Genomic DNA, 15,573 nt, shown 5'->3' with positions numbered 1-15,573 from the left:
CAGTGGTGCATGCTACGGTCGGGGTCTGGGCTAGGGCACAAGTCCGACAAGGTTTATCAACCCCTCTGTCTCCACTGGCACTGATAATAGGGAATTCGGACTACCCTCAGGTATGGAGTGGATCGGCCTTCATAGTTTGGCGATTGTAAACACATAGGCGGCCTGTTTGATGTAGAGGGTCTCATGGATTTTCCGAGGATTCAGCTGGCTTTGGACTACACTCTACAGCTCACTGGCATTACATAGCTATTTGTCATTGGTTGACGCAACCCTGAATTCGACCACATGTAGATCAGGTGCTCACACCTTTTGAGAGTTGGCTTCTTACTCGGTCCTCCGACAAGAAGCTTCTCTCTGATATTTATACCTTTCTTCTCAACCCACATAAGCCACTTAAATCCGCAGAGCAATATAGATCGGATAAGGAGTGCCAACGCACCTTCCTGTGAAAGACTGGCATACCTTTCACTGTGTCTAGGCATCTGCCTTCAACACCACCAGTAAGGAAATGTTCCTAAAGATCGCTCATTATTGGTATTTTAAACCGGCCAGGATTGCCCAATGGAACACGTATTAAAGTAATACTTGTTGGCACCAATGAGGGCTGCTGGGCACACTTACACACATCCTATGTCAGTGCCCCAAGATTGCCTTTTTTTTGAGACGAGGTGTTGGAGGCAGTAAATAAATTGTTTGATACCGATATCCTTAATTTCCCCAGCTACATCCTCTAAGAACTTCCTAATTCATTGACATACCCATTGAAGTCATGTAAAGGTTGGGAAATCACCTTGGTCCTGGGAGCCGCTAAACAGGTCCTTTTATCTAAGCAGAGTACTAATGACATTCCAACGCAGTTAAATTGGCTATATAAACTTTGGAAAATTCTGGGAATGGAGAAACTCAATGCAGTAGCCACTCATACGCTCCCTTTTTTTGATAAGAGATGGGAGCCTTGTATTTGTTATCTCTTGTAGGAGTTCCGGGAGCTATCCTGTCCTCTTTACCTAATGACCCTCCGATTGACTTACCCCAGCAATCCTGTCTTAAATGCGCCCTCCCACCATAGTTTATCACCCCCAACTGTATCGCTCCACAATTTTTACCGATTATAAACGCTGCATGGTACTATATTCCACTCCTTTACACTCTCCCTGTTCTCCTCCTGTCTTTCCTCTTTATAATGGGCCCGATTCACAGAACTAACTTATGACAAAATCCTAAACTTACTACCATTTACTCATTTTGGTATTCACAGAAGGCACTTACTCATTTTGGTATTCACAGAAGGCACTTACTCATCAATGAGTAAGTGCCTTCTGTGAATACCAAAATGAGTAAGTGCCTTCTGTGAATACCAAAATGGTAGTAAGTTTAGGATTTTGTCTTAAGTTAGTTCTGTGAATCTGGCTCAATGGTTCTATTTTCCTAAAAAAGCCCATGGACATTATATTTGCATTGATCATCACTGGCCTGTGGATGTAAGTGGGCTGCTGTTGTACTTTATTTTCTCTATTGATAATGAATAAAAAGATGTTAAACCTAAAAAGTTAAATACCGGTTTTGCAAAGAATACTTTGTTTGAGTCTTACTTAGACAGCAGACAAAATGGCAAAGTAATACTGCACTTAAGATGTCTATCTTAGGTCTTTTTCTTTTAGCCTAGGGTGTCTGCTGCAATATACAACAAAGCGATGGACTGAATACTTGAATAAATAAAAGCCACTGGTGATCACTCAGGGCCACCTTCCAGACCATCTTTTTAGCGCAATTTCATTTATCATCCTTCAGCAAAGATCAGGCATATGTAAATCAGTCTTTGTCCTGCTCCAATAAGAACAGCTCAACGCAAACTGCTTGACCAGGACACCTTCAGACAGGGACATAAGAAACCCCACTGGATTCCAGCCTACTTCTGCTTAGTCAGCGATTAATATCTTGAGTTTTGTGGTGCAGTGAGCTGCATGCCCACGTCTGGGTATAATCGTTGCACTTAAAGCATCTACTGCAATAAACAAGAAAGTGATAGAACGTATGCCTGAATTAATCTCATCCACCGGCAGTCACTTGTGGGGCACCTTCTACACCATTGTTTTTGCCCACTTTTCCCCATAGACAGAGACCAGGCATTTGCAAATCAGTTGCATTCCATCTCAATTAGGAACAGTCCATTCAGAACTGCAAAGCCAAGTCTACTTAAGACTGAATAATAAGCACATCCAGACCAGTTTCTGCTACTTAGGTCTCATCAGTGATGGACAGCTTGAGTGATGTGGCACAGTGAGTACAAGATCCAGGTCTGGGCCTCCCATTGCACTTAGGATGTAGACTTCAACAAACAATGCTTGAATTAATATCAGCCACTGGCGACTACTCAGTGCCACATTAAAGACTATCATTTTTAGCTACCTATTCCACTCTACCTAGAGACAAGGCATATGCAAATCAGTCTTGGTACTCTTTAATAGAAATAGTCCAGCCGGAACTGCCTGACTGGGTTCTATCCAGAGAGGAACACAAGCAATCCCAGGCCTGTTTTGGCCTGCGCCTCATCAGTGTGGTACAATTTGAGTTATGTGGAAGAATGAGCTGTAAACCCATGTCTGGGCATACCAGTCACACTTAGGGACTCATTACGATGAGACTTAGAAAGCCTCTGACCACAGATCGAGGCTTTCTGAGTCTCACCGTGGGTTTCACTTTCGACTACTGCACTACAATGCAGGGGGTCAAAAGTGAAACTGGCCGGTCATTCCGGCTGGATTCCGACGGGCTCATCGGGCAGTTTGGAGGCTTGACCGTAATTCCAATGAACGGTGTTCCCGCCGTCGGGATTACGCTTCCAGTTTCCAACAGGCTTTCCAAGTCAAGCTTTCCTATATGGAAAGCCTGTCGGAAAGTGACTTTAGGGACCCTTAGCAGGGCCCCCATCTCTCTGCGGCCTCCAGTTGGGGGCCGAGGGGGCACTTATGGTGCCCCCCTATTGATCCCCACACCGCGTGGCAGGCACCTTGAGGTGCCTGCCACGCGTTGTAGGGATCCACAGATTCTCCCATTTCTTTATGGGCGCTTGTGCTATGGCTGGTTTACGGCCGCAGCACTAGCTCTCATTGAGAAATGGGAGTATGCGACCGCACCATGTGCAGTTGAATTGTAATGCTGCGGTCGGGACCCCAGACCGGAGGTCGGTTGGTCCTGATTCTGCAACGGTGTCAGGATTGTAATAAGGCCCTTAGTGTGACTACTGCAACAAACAACATAGTGATGGGAGTAAAGCTTAAAATAATCTCAGACACTGGAAATCTCTAAGGTTGCACTCCAGATCACCCTTTAGTGTAAATACTGTGCCTATCATCGTTCTTTCTAAATCTTGTAATAAAGTGCTTGAAAATCATGAGTCAACAAATTAAACTAAGTGTCACAAATCTCTGAATTTATCAGATGGGATGGGCTTGGTAGTCGTCAGTTACCATTATTATAAAAGTATCAGTGTATCTAAATCTAATTTGGCCCTTGTGTGAAAATTAAATCCCATTTTACAATGAATGCTATTGTTGATACCTCAAGCAGAATAAAATATACATTTAATTTAAAACAAACTATACATTAACTGCTTACTAACAAAGTAAAATGAAAGAAAGTTCAATATTAAATGAATTGTATCGAGTTTACTTTTAACATCACTATCCAAAAAACGTTACCAAGAATATTCTTTTTGAAGAATTTGAATTTTTAACTAGTTTGCAGTCCCAAATAACGGAGTTGGGCATCCCTGGCTTTCAGACTGTAATTAGTAAGAGGACTAAGTGACAATGACGGACCAAGGGGGAAACATGAGCACACTTCTTTTTCCATTTCTTACAGGATACCCCATCAAAAAAGTAAGATGATGGAACACTAATTTCCCTTCCCATCCATACATTTGTATTTTTTAATCTTGTCTGGAAAAAAATTAAGAGACAATCATTAATTCTAATTAACATAGATCCCTAGCACAAATTATTAACTGATCCCTTTAAAGGGGCCAAGCCCTTCCCAACAGAACCAATGTAGGGATGGAGAGCCAGATGACGAAGCATGCCACTTATGTTGGGTGAGGGCTATGGTTTTCAAACAATCAATGGTTGTGTGGCCACACCTTCACCACCACCCCGGCCTCCAACACCGCCATAGCCAACACTGGCAACATCCTAAGATGCATCCTCCTCAACGAGCACTCTGTACACAAACACGCCGTGGAGATTTGGAACCTACTCAACTCTCTCCCGCCCAACATCGCCTTTTTCAAGGAGACCTGGACCAACGCCTCCTCCGCCCCGACATCAACACCGCAATCCCGGATGGAGATAAGATCCAGAGGAAGGACCGCCCCAACCACCCAAGAGGGGGCCTCACCTTCGCCCACAAGAACACCCTCCGCCTCACCCCCTCCAGCGAAACCTCCCCTTTGCCAAACACCTGCACTTTCAGATCCAGACCAGCCCCAACTCTACGCTCTGCGGAACCCTCGTCTACAGACCCCCCGGCCCCCGGTCCCCCTTCGCTGCCACCATCACTGACCTCATCACACCCCACGCCATTGCCACAATGAACTACATACTCATCGAAACTTGAACTTCCACCTCGACAACCCCAGCGACCCCCAACTCCACCACTCTTCGTGACAACCTCACCAACATTGGACTCAGACAGCTTGTCACCACACCGACGCACAGGGCAGGGCACACCCTCGATCCCATCTTCGCAGCAGGAAACAGCGTTCACTTCAGCCACACAACGCAACACTCATGGACCAAACACCACTGCATAAACTTCACTGTCGACAAAAACAAGGCACCCAAACCAGCCCCACGCCCACCAAGAAGGAACTGGAGCAAGGTCACTGACGAGGAACTCAACTCCACCCTCACCCGAGACAATCACACCTCGGCATCCGATGCCAACGTCGCAGCCAGAGAACTTCACACTTGGATCTCCAACTGTGCAGACGAGCTCGCCCGCTACGCAATCCCAGCAAACAACGCCCCAGGAAAGCTGGTTGGTTCACCACGACCTTCAAAAAGCCAGACGCACCTGCAGACACCTGGAGAAGAACTAGAGAAACACCAAGACACCCGAAAACTACACCACCTACAAGGACGCCATGACTGACTACCACAACCAAATCAGAACCACCAAGAGATCTTTCATCCACAACAAAATCCTCGCCAACTCCACCAACTCCGAGGAACTCTTCACTGTCATTCAGAAATTCACCAACCCCCACAGCGAAGCCACAGACATCATCCTGTCCCAAGACCTCTGCGACAAGCTCAGAATCTACTTCCACTTCAAGATCAAAAACCTTGACAACTTTGTCAACCATCCACTGAAGCCACAGCCGGCCTGCCCCCAAACACACAAGCCAGCCCACCACCTCCATCTGGAAGCCCAACACAGCTGAAGACACCGCCTCGACCATGAAAGCCAACCACTCAGGGGCCCCTGCCCTCCGCACCTCTACCACAGAGCCGCCACCTCCATCGCACCTGAACTACAATGCACCATCAACACCACCTTCGAAACAGGCACATTTCCAGATGATTGGAAACGTGCAGAAGTCAGGCCCCTGCTCAAGAAGCCCACAGCTGACCCCACCGACCTCAAGAACTACTGGCCCATCTCGCTCCCCAACTTCGCGGCCAAAGTTGCAGAGAAAACAGTTAACAGGGAACTGACATGATTCATCGAAGACAACGCCATCCTCGACCCGTCCCAATCCGGATTCCAAAGCAACCACATCAACGATGCAGCCCTACTCACCGCCACAGATGACATCCGCACCATCCTGGACCAAGGTCACTCCGCAGCCCTTATCCTACTCGACCTATCAGCAGCCTTCGACACCGCACACTCATCGCCAGACTACACAACGCCGGCATACAAGGAAGAGCCCTATACTGGATCTGAAAATTCCTCGCCGGAAGAAGCCAAAGAATCAGACTGCCACCCTTCCTCTCCGATCCCACGAAAATCACCTGCGGAGTCCCACAGGGGTCATCACTGAACCTGGAACAAACTCCCGGCAGACATCAGACGCGCCCCCTCCCTGAACTCCTTCAGAAAGACTCTCAAGAACTGTCTCTTCGGCTAACAGAGCTGTGGACCCCATTCCCCCCCCCCCCCCCCCCCAGCACCTTGAGACCCTCACGGGTGAGTAGCGCGCTTACAATCCCCTGATTGATTGAATGTGATCCAAACATACACTCATAACAAACATCACCTTGGGGTTGAAACCTTCAATATAATTGGGCCCTCCAAGACTGCAGAATTCCAGAAGACATTCTAATAGTTTACGTATTACAGAGGGAACAGTTTTCAGCCCATTGACATACAACATCCGGTTTCATTACAGGGAAAGGCTTAAAGGTGGAAAGTGAAGTGGCAGACATGGCAAGTTGTGAGAGGCTTTTTGTAGAGTCCTGTTCAGCTAAAATATTTGCAACTTTGCCTGTGGAGATACTATTGTAAGTGATTCATGGCCAGGATGATCACCGCTTGTCAAATCTAAAACCAAAATCTGCAAACATAGCTACCTGTTTGGCAAAGACAATGTTGCTCCAGGTGTCGCTGTTGAATTTGTATTTGTCTTCCAGGAGAGAGACGATGTAATATCCTGCGGCACAGTAAGTACTTAAACGGTCTTCTCTCTCAGTAGGATACTTCTTTTGTAGCTAATTAATGAAAAAGCATAAATACACAACATTTCAATTAATATATGAGCATTTGTTGGCTAAGTTTACAACAGGTGTTTGAAGTGTTTTTTCCATTAGGTCGAGCCTACCAGACAGTACAACTGTCTGGTTTTGAAAGACGTATTGTGGGTTTCCAATGAACATACATAGATTTGGGGCCCACCCACTTCTATCCATTGGTTGACTTTCCTGTCACTCAGATTTGCCTGCTTCTTATTCGTGTCCCAGTTTCTCAATTGTGTGTTTGTTCCACACATAGAGAACAGACTCTTTACTATCTCTTTTGATTGACTGGCTTCTATGCTTTCACTGCTTGCTTTTCAAGCACTATTTGTTTCCTTTGTGGTTAAGCACGTGCATGTGTTTTCCAGATGTTTCTCTCATGTACTCATCTTACTTGCCCATTGTTTCTTCTCCCCACCCCTGCCCTCCGAGTTGCTCCTACCCCACACCTTCCTACTCTATCACGGTTGTTTCTCCTCTCCAGCTCCCCGCATTGATCTTTCCACCCGCACCCTCCATGTTGCTTTCCCCAACCCATGCACTCTGTGTTGTTGTTCCCAGTTTTTACATCACTAAAGTGTTAGGGAGTGTCAAAAACCCAAGTGCCAAACAAAGAACAAGTATAGCAAATGTATTAAGCAAGAGAGTGGTAAGTGTGTAGTATGTAACTGGAGGTGCATTTTGCAGCATACTGCCGTAAATATATTACTGAAGCATGGTGTGGTAATTAGTTAGAGACCTCTTCCATTGAAATGGCCACTAAATTTGCACTGACATACAGTTTTACTGACAAAATCATACAGTGCACAAAAGATAATGTGTGGAAATAAGGTTCCTCCAAATATTAAAATATGTGGATCACCAAGTGTATTGATTTGTTTTTTTCCTATTCAATTCTTTGTTTCCATCACTCTATATAATTATAAAAAAAACAATGTGCTTCATTTGTGATTTCCTACTGCTGATATATTCTGAAATAATTGTACAGTTCATTTAAAGGTATTTAAATATTGTGTCTGATTTTTTTTTACATCCTACAGCCTTTCCTTTCACACAACCCTTACCACAGCAACATTGTCACATACGTCACCTTAAAAAGTCCTGTCACCTAGCAGTTAGAGAAAGAAAAGTAAACACCAATTCTCATGCACAAAGAATAAACAGCAAGTCGTCATAAGAAAGGCTTATTTTTGACCTGTCTTTGAAGCATAGACAATCAGACAATGTAAAAACAAATTTTAAAGGCATTGTTAATGCTTATTGACTTTCTGACCTTCAGCATGGTCATTTTGGGGGTTGCAATGCCCCCTTGAATTGCTACTTCCAGTGCCTATGCTTAATGAGGCTTAAACGCATTACATCATCGTCAGTCTTCTCATTCCAATCCCTAATACAATGAGATGTTAACCCTCCTGTGAGGCAGGGTACCAAGCTTATAAATAAAATAAATACCCATTTTCCTTGCCATGGTCCGTATTATAAAAGGCGCAACAGGTGTGTGCGTTGCTTTTTGCACCCCTAGGCACTTTGGTATTACTGAAGGAACCGTAGATGCTTTTGTGGTCCCTTCTGATTGCACTGGTGTTAAATGTGCCATGCATGATCTTAAGTGGGCATTTCGTCATTTGCATGAAGACCCAGCTCAACTCAGAAAAGACAGAAGTCCTCATCCTGGGATCAACCCCTCTGCTTGGATCAACTCCTAGTGGCCTGCTGTACTGGGAACACCCCCCCCCCACACCCACGGAACACGCACAAAACCTCTGCATCATACTGGACTCCTCGCTTACAATGAACAGCCAGATCAAAGCTGTCTCCTCGTCATGCTTTAACACGCTCTGCAGACTCTGAAAGACATTCAGATGCATCACCACCGAATCCAGGAAGATGGTCATGCACACCCTCATTAGCAGCAGACTCGACTATGGCAACACACTCTACGCCGGTGTCACCCTGAAACTCCTCCGGAAACTCTGGAACGTCTAAAACGCCACAGCCAGACTGGTCCTAAACATCTCCCACAGCCACATCACACAACACCTGCGTGAACTCCACTGGCTCCCAGTAGACAGAAGAATAACCTTCAAGCTCCTCACCCAACACATACAAGGCACTCCACAACGCCAGACCAGCATACTTGATTCACCGCCTCTCATTCCACGCACCCAAAAGACACCTCTGCTCTACCCAACTGTCACTGACCACTGTCCCACGAATCCTCAAGACCAGATCCGGAGGAAGATCATTCTCCTACTTCGCCGCAAAGACCTGGAACACAATGCCCCCCCACCTCATGCAATGCCCATCGCTGTCCCAATTCAGGAAGGACCTAAGACCTGGCTCTTCGAATGAACCCAGCGCTCAGGCGGATCTGCACCCCCCTCCGCAAGCACCTTGAAACCCTCATTGATTGATCCATGTAAAATAAAGGAATCCCTTGCCTTTAAGCTGCACCATATTTTAGATGGGTGCAGAGGTAAAGCGGCCATTAGTAGACATACACATGGATTCATGCACAGTCAGTGCACCTTTCAATGGTGCTACTTAGAAGGGCGAAAGAGGGTCCTACTGACTTCCCAAACATCCACCTGCAGCCTTTTGCAGCCACCTTAATGTCTGGTCCAGGTCTGCACAGTGAAAGGCTCAATGTGATAGGGCACTCCGATCTGGTCTGGACCTGGTGTACCCAAATAAAGGTGCACGCCAGATCAGACCAGGGCAGTGTGCCCCATCTATATTACCTGCCCTTCTTCCATTTCCTATCGGTAGATAATGTGACATTTTGCTTAGTACTTCCTGCTTTTTGTATCTCCCTAGCCGACAGGCTACTCATCTGTGAGCAGCAGAATATGAAATCATTGCTTATAGGGAATTTATGTTCTGAAATTTCATCTGATTTATCCCCTTGTTGGACGAGATGGAGGCTGGCACTGCTGCTGGGTCTCAGCCTGCAGTGAGGGTTGGTTGACACATGTTGCAGGCACCACATGGACCGAGCAGGATCACAACCGTGCACTGATCACAGGATATTCTGAGAGATCCAGTGAAATACTAGTGATTGCATACATATTGCAATCACTGAAATGGGTCCCAGAACCAGTGCATGCTGGGGTTTCATGTAAGTTTCATCAGGGCTCTGGACATCAGACCTTGGATCACAGGGCATGCAGAAGGCCCAGCAGGAACGTCAAGCCTCTGGTAGCTAGGTCTGGCCTGAGCCTGCCTGTTTCACGTGGCCAGGTAGGCCTCTCAAGATGTATATATTTGTGTCACAGTTGTGGATGAAGGTGGGCTCTGGCCGCTGACATGTTTGGATGCTCCATGGCCATACAACAGCTCAGGGAGTCCAGCAATATGCCCACGGTACTTGGTGGAAGCTCACAGTATATATTTATGCTTTTCCAGCCCAGGATACAGCCAGGCTGGAAAGAGTGTGGGCTTGACGGGTCGCCTGAGCATTTGGAGCCCTTCGGGCACCTCTCCTGTAAGGCAACCAAAGTAAGCTCATGGGTGGCCTCAGGAAAGTAAATATGGCCTAGGAGTAAGCCTGGTTTGAGGGCAAGGTAGGGCCCCACAGTGATAGAGGGTTAGACATGGATTTTGGGGGGGGGGGGGGAATGCACTTAGCAACCGCTGGTTCTGACAGTCAGGCGAGGCATGAGCTCCAACTGATAGAACCACAATGTTTTTTGAATGAAAGATTTCCACCTTCTCAGGGATCAGCTGGGTGGACCTTTCACTCACACTGAAAAGGGTGGGGATAGTCGAAGCCTTCTGAGGTTTCTCGAAGCTCTTCTGAGTAGAGCACCAACTACTGTGACTGCTGCTCCCCATTAGGGACACTTCTCAGCTTGCTGCCACCATGGTGGAGGAAAATGAAGAAGAGACAAGCTTGCTGATGGACACTTGTCTGTTTCCTCCTCCATTGAGAGAGTCAATTCAACGGTCCCCTCTCACGGCGAGCCTGCATTTGCAGTCCTTGCTGAATGTGGCCTCCAGCGAGCCAGCAGCTGCTAATTTGACTGCTAAAGATTGTAAGAGGGTCCATTATTTAACATCACGAATTAGGAGACCCTCTGGGAGGACATGGAAGAGTGAGATGGACAATCTCATATTGTGAGCATTCCTGTGCTAGTGGCCATCTGTCGAGAGGAGGGAGTGGAGGAGGAGGAGGAGGAGGAGGAGAACTTGCTTTTCTGGACTCTGAAAGCTGGCACTAAAGGTAGAGATTGAGCACCAGCACTTCCAAGCTGGCTATCTGGCCTATAGGGCCAAAGGGCTGTTTTTCATATCCCACAGGGCACAGGTGATCGCTCATTGTCAGTCTTATCCACAACTGCCTACTTACCATCGCCAGAGGGTCAGCGTACAGCACAGATGGGCTGTTTAATTGCCACTACAACGCTCACCGTTTTGAACTCGGACATGGCCAGCCAGTCTGTTAGCACATTAATATCCTGGGATCAGCCTGTTCAGCCCTCGGAGGGTGCTGGTTTCAATCAGCTTCAGACTCTATCCTGAATCCCACCTCTGTTGGTGGTATTTCTGAAGCAGATTGTGAACACCTGCATCACACTCCACGGCTGGCCAGCTGGAGCATCAACAAGCCTCATTGATGAAGATACACACTGGGGTGAGAGGAGAGCCTGGGGACCGTTCTCAGGAACTGCACTTTCTCACCAGTTCTTATCAGTTTAATCATATATAGACACATTTATGATAATATATATATATATACATATGTGTATATATATACATAGGTGTGTGTATATATATATATATATATATATATATATATATATATATATATATATATATATATATATATATATATATTCACTGAAAAAACCATAGGTTTCACACACGTTATAGTTAGGAATTAGCATTTAAAAAACCTTGCAAATTCAGTGAAAAAACCATAGGTTTCACACATGTTATAGTTAGCTGGACATTTCACTCGTAAAAAACCAATGAAATTCCCCCGTTATAGTTAGTGCAGGCAACTATAACTCACGTGACCGCAATCCTCTGCTGATGACATATGTGTCTTTATGAAAAAAAAATATTTGTAATATATGTATAGCTAAAATTTAATGGAAGAAGACATGGGCAAATAAGTGTCTAAATACAGTATTAGCATCAGCAGAAGATTGCGGTCACGTGAGTTATAGTTGCCTGCACTAACTATAACGGGGGAATTTCATTGGTTTTTTACGAGTGAAATGTCCAGCTAACTATAACATGTGTGAAACCTATGGTTTTTTCACTGAATTTGCAAGGTTTTTTAAATGCTAATTCCTAACTATAACGTGTGTGAAACCTATGGTTTTTTCAGTGAATTTGTACGGTTTTTTAAATGCTAACTTACTTTACGCCATTCGTGGCGTGCGCGCCCACTTAACGCAGTTCGTTCCGTGCGCGCACGGTGCGCTTCGCGCACCGTGCGCGCACAGTGAGCACGCGGTGCGCTTCGCGCACCGCGCGCCCACTTTACGCAGTTAGTGCCGTGCACGCACGGAGGGCACGCGGTGCGCTACGCGCACCGCGTGCCCACGTTACGCTAGATGGGCCATGTACGCACGATGCGCTTCGCGCACCGTGCGCACATGGAGGACATATGATGCGCTTCGTTGTGAAAGGTAATATTTTAATTTTTCACAGCTGTTATATGCCATGCACAAATGGTGTCCTTCGGGCACCAGTTGCACATGGGGTGGGGAGAGTATGGATAATTATTTTTTTTTAATTAATTTTTACCGTACGCGTACGGAAAGCGTAATCGGCGAAATTATCGAAAAAATTAAAATTCCGTTTTTGGCCTTGGGGGGTCTTTGAGGACTCCCTCAACATGGCTGGGTGCTTAGGAGCTGTCTAAACAGCCCCTTTACATGTTTTTGGCCTTTGTTTTTTAACCCCCTCTCAGACTGCGAGAGAGAAAATGGCGGCCGCCGCTTCCTGGTTTCGACCGATTCGAATGTTTACTAAGATCTAACAGCCAATCAGAATCGCGCTCGCGCACGGCGGCGTGCGCGTACGGTAAGCGCACCGTAAGCGCACCGTAAGCTGGCTCAGATATATATATTGATTTAAAGGCTATTTTCTCAGAATCTACTGAACAGATTTACACCAAACCTACAAAAGGCACTTCCTTGACCTGAGGACTACCTCTCTGCCAAATTTCAAGGAACTCTGTTCAGCCGTTCGGGCTGTAGCTGTGTCTAAAGGTCCTATGGAGAAATGCATGGGAAAAACGCGTTTTGGGACCCCCCTTTTATCTCAGCCCCCGCTTGACGAATCCCCCCGAGACTTTCAGGGTAGGAGCGGAGCGTAGCGCCCCACCTATTTTGAAATATTCGCGAGGATTCGTCGACCGGTGCCAAAGTTATTCAAAATAGAATGTTGCGGTTTTCCTATGGTAAGAGGGTCCTAACTATAACTACCTACTGGCGACCGCCAGTAGGTAATATATATATATATATATATATATATATATATATACAAACACCGTCAGGTCCTTCCGGGATGAAAACCCTTGTCAGGTGGTGCGTTGTCCGGCGAACCTACGGCCAGATAATCCAACAGAGTTCAAAGAACAAGAAAAACGCACACTCGGAGGCACACAAACTCAATCATCATGTAGGTGCGTTGCTAATTCCTCATCAAGATTATGCCCTCCCGGGAACTTGGTCTCTAATTCCATAATCCATTTGGATTCCCTTTTCCTGAGGGCTAGCTCTCTGTTTCCCCCTCTTCTTGAAGTGAACAGCTACAGTAGCTATGGTCTATCAGCATGAGTGTAGGTACCGATATAAGATTGGCAAATTCGATTATACCGTACTTTGAGTTTTTTAGACCTTGGGACTTAAAACTTTTTGATATATGCAATTATGTATGCACAAATACATTGATACATTTTGTTGACATCGTGTTTTGTACAGATCTTATGGTTTATTAACTCAACTACACGCATGCATTTCGTGATGAAATCAAGCATTGAACCCATTCCAATATGGCGACCAATTGCAATTTGTAATTTACAGAAATGGTAGTACTTCTTCTATTTTTGTGTGCTTATATGTTTGTTTGAAAACTTTGTTGATATCGTGTGACCAAGACACTGCTGTGTCGAAACGCGTAACGATAGCTCAGTAAAGAATACGAGCAGTACCTCCGAGTGTGCGTTTTTCTTGTTCTTTGAACTCCATATATATATATATATATACCTTGTTGATTCTTTATGGCGAGGTGTACAGCTTACCCTGTTTATAACTCCTAACTCGCATTTTCCTCCAGTCGTTTTCACAATCATGGTCATTTGTTTGCGATATTTATTACAGATCAGATTGGTTGCAGTGCTTCCTTTTATTCAGGTCACCCATGTGTTGCATTCTGCTAAGTGCTGCTGGCCGGTGATATTATTTTTGTAGATCTTTGTAGCAAATGCTGCCCTCTTGTCCCTACCTCCTGCTTTCAGGTGCATGTGCATTTACACTTGGATTGTGATCCCTAGTTATAGACACAGCCTGTTCCTTGAGGCTCCCTGTCACTCTCATGAAGCTCCACCAATGAACGTGATGACACCCTCGCTTGCCCACATATACCCAGGTATCGCCAGCCACGGGATCACATTATAGCATCATCCACTTGCAAACTGTGGCAAACCCCTGCCGCGTACTATTCACAGGACACTTATTACCACGTGGCATAGTTAACAGCTCGGAGTCCTGCTGGCAGTGCTGTAAAGATAGAGATGGTAACTGCTGTGGAAGGGAAGAAAACCAAAAACCTCAATGACTCCATGAGGCTGATGTCTGCTGGAAGCGGCTTTCAAGGAAATGGCTAGAAGGGATTGTGGTCTGAAAACTACAGAAAATACAGGTTGGCCTACACATTTACTTCATATATAGATGGTGTGCATAAGTGAATGGGTAAAGGTGTGCAGGGTCACTTACAAAGGCACAGAGAGAAAGAAAACTAAGAGATGCATTAAACAATCAATTTTCATTGAATTTAATCTGGGGAAGTAAAACCCGATCGGTGAACGCGAATGGCCTTTTAAACCCAAGCGAAAAAGGAAAGGAACAGCAGGTTCTAAAGGAGCTGGGTCCGAATATTTGTCTCCTGTAATGATGACAGATGTACAGACAATTTTCTGCAGAGATGCACTTAATTTAGGGTCATGATCATATTTTAAAGCAAGGGTGGTTCAGTCACGTTGAAATAATTCATAACGTGGCACATGCTTGAGGGAAAAAAGAATAAAGAAAATTACATCATTAAGAAACTGAAGTCCGTTGTGAATTCCTTTGGGAGACATTGTGTTATTGTTCTTGTACTTATCACTGTCTGTTACTGACGTATACAATTGTCGGTTACATATAACTATAGCTGTGTGCTGAGACATTCCTGTTTCTAATATCGCAAAGCGCGTTTAGCGCTTTAATATTTACCGCCGCCTATCGCTAGAATTTATCGCCTGGATAACGCATTATCAACAACGCGTTTCTCCAGAGCGATAAATAATCCATCAAAAGCAGAGTTATGCGGGAATATCGCTGGAAAACCAGCGATATTCCCGCAGCGTTAGGGAGAATCTTGATGATAGGGAGATGTGGATTCAGCCACTGAATCCACCTCCCATTTCACAGATAGGGTAGTCATAAAAAAAGCAGACATACAAAACCGGTGATAACAGTGGTTAGCGCTGTTTTTAATATCACTATGGGTGTCCTGGGCCATATTGTAAATATGGAGAAGGACAGTTAGCGACCATTTCCCATTAGTTTTTGCAGGGCATGCCTACTTTGCATCTCATTAGAGATGCAAAGCGAGGCGT

The 15,573-nt window shown here is 45.5% G+C and overlaps 1 protein-coding gene across 5 annotated transcripts in view; it reads right to left on the bottom strand.

Annotated features, from left to right (window-relative positions):
- The window catches only part of LOC146868499 (ectonucleoside triphosphate diphosphohydrolase 8-like), a 465,720-nt gene that overhangs the window by 23,292 nt on the left and 426,855 nt on the right, over window positions 1-15,573 (bottom strand). For all 5 annotated transcript variants that reach the window (XM_085610684.1, XM_085610701.1, XM_085610693.1 and 2 more), the window contains one exon: window positions 6,576-6,713. In XM_085610684.1, the coding sequence (XP_085466810.1) occupies window positions 6,576-6,713 (138 nt within the window). The remainder of the gene's footprint in view (window positions 1-6,575; window positions 6,714-15,573) is intronic.

The sequence above is a fragment of the Triturus cristatus genome, chromosome 1_2, assembly GCF_964204655.1.
Source record: "Triturus cristatus chromosome 1_2, aTriCri1.1, whole genome shotgun sequence".
Lineage (NCBI taxonomy): Eukaryota > Metazoa > Chordata > Amphibia > Caudata > Salamandridae > Triturus > Triturus cristatus.
This window is presented reverse-complemented; position numbering and strand designations above follow the sequence as displayed.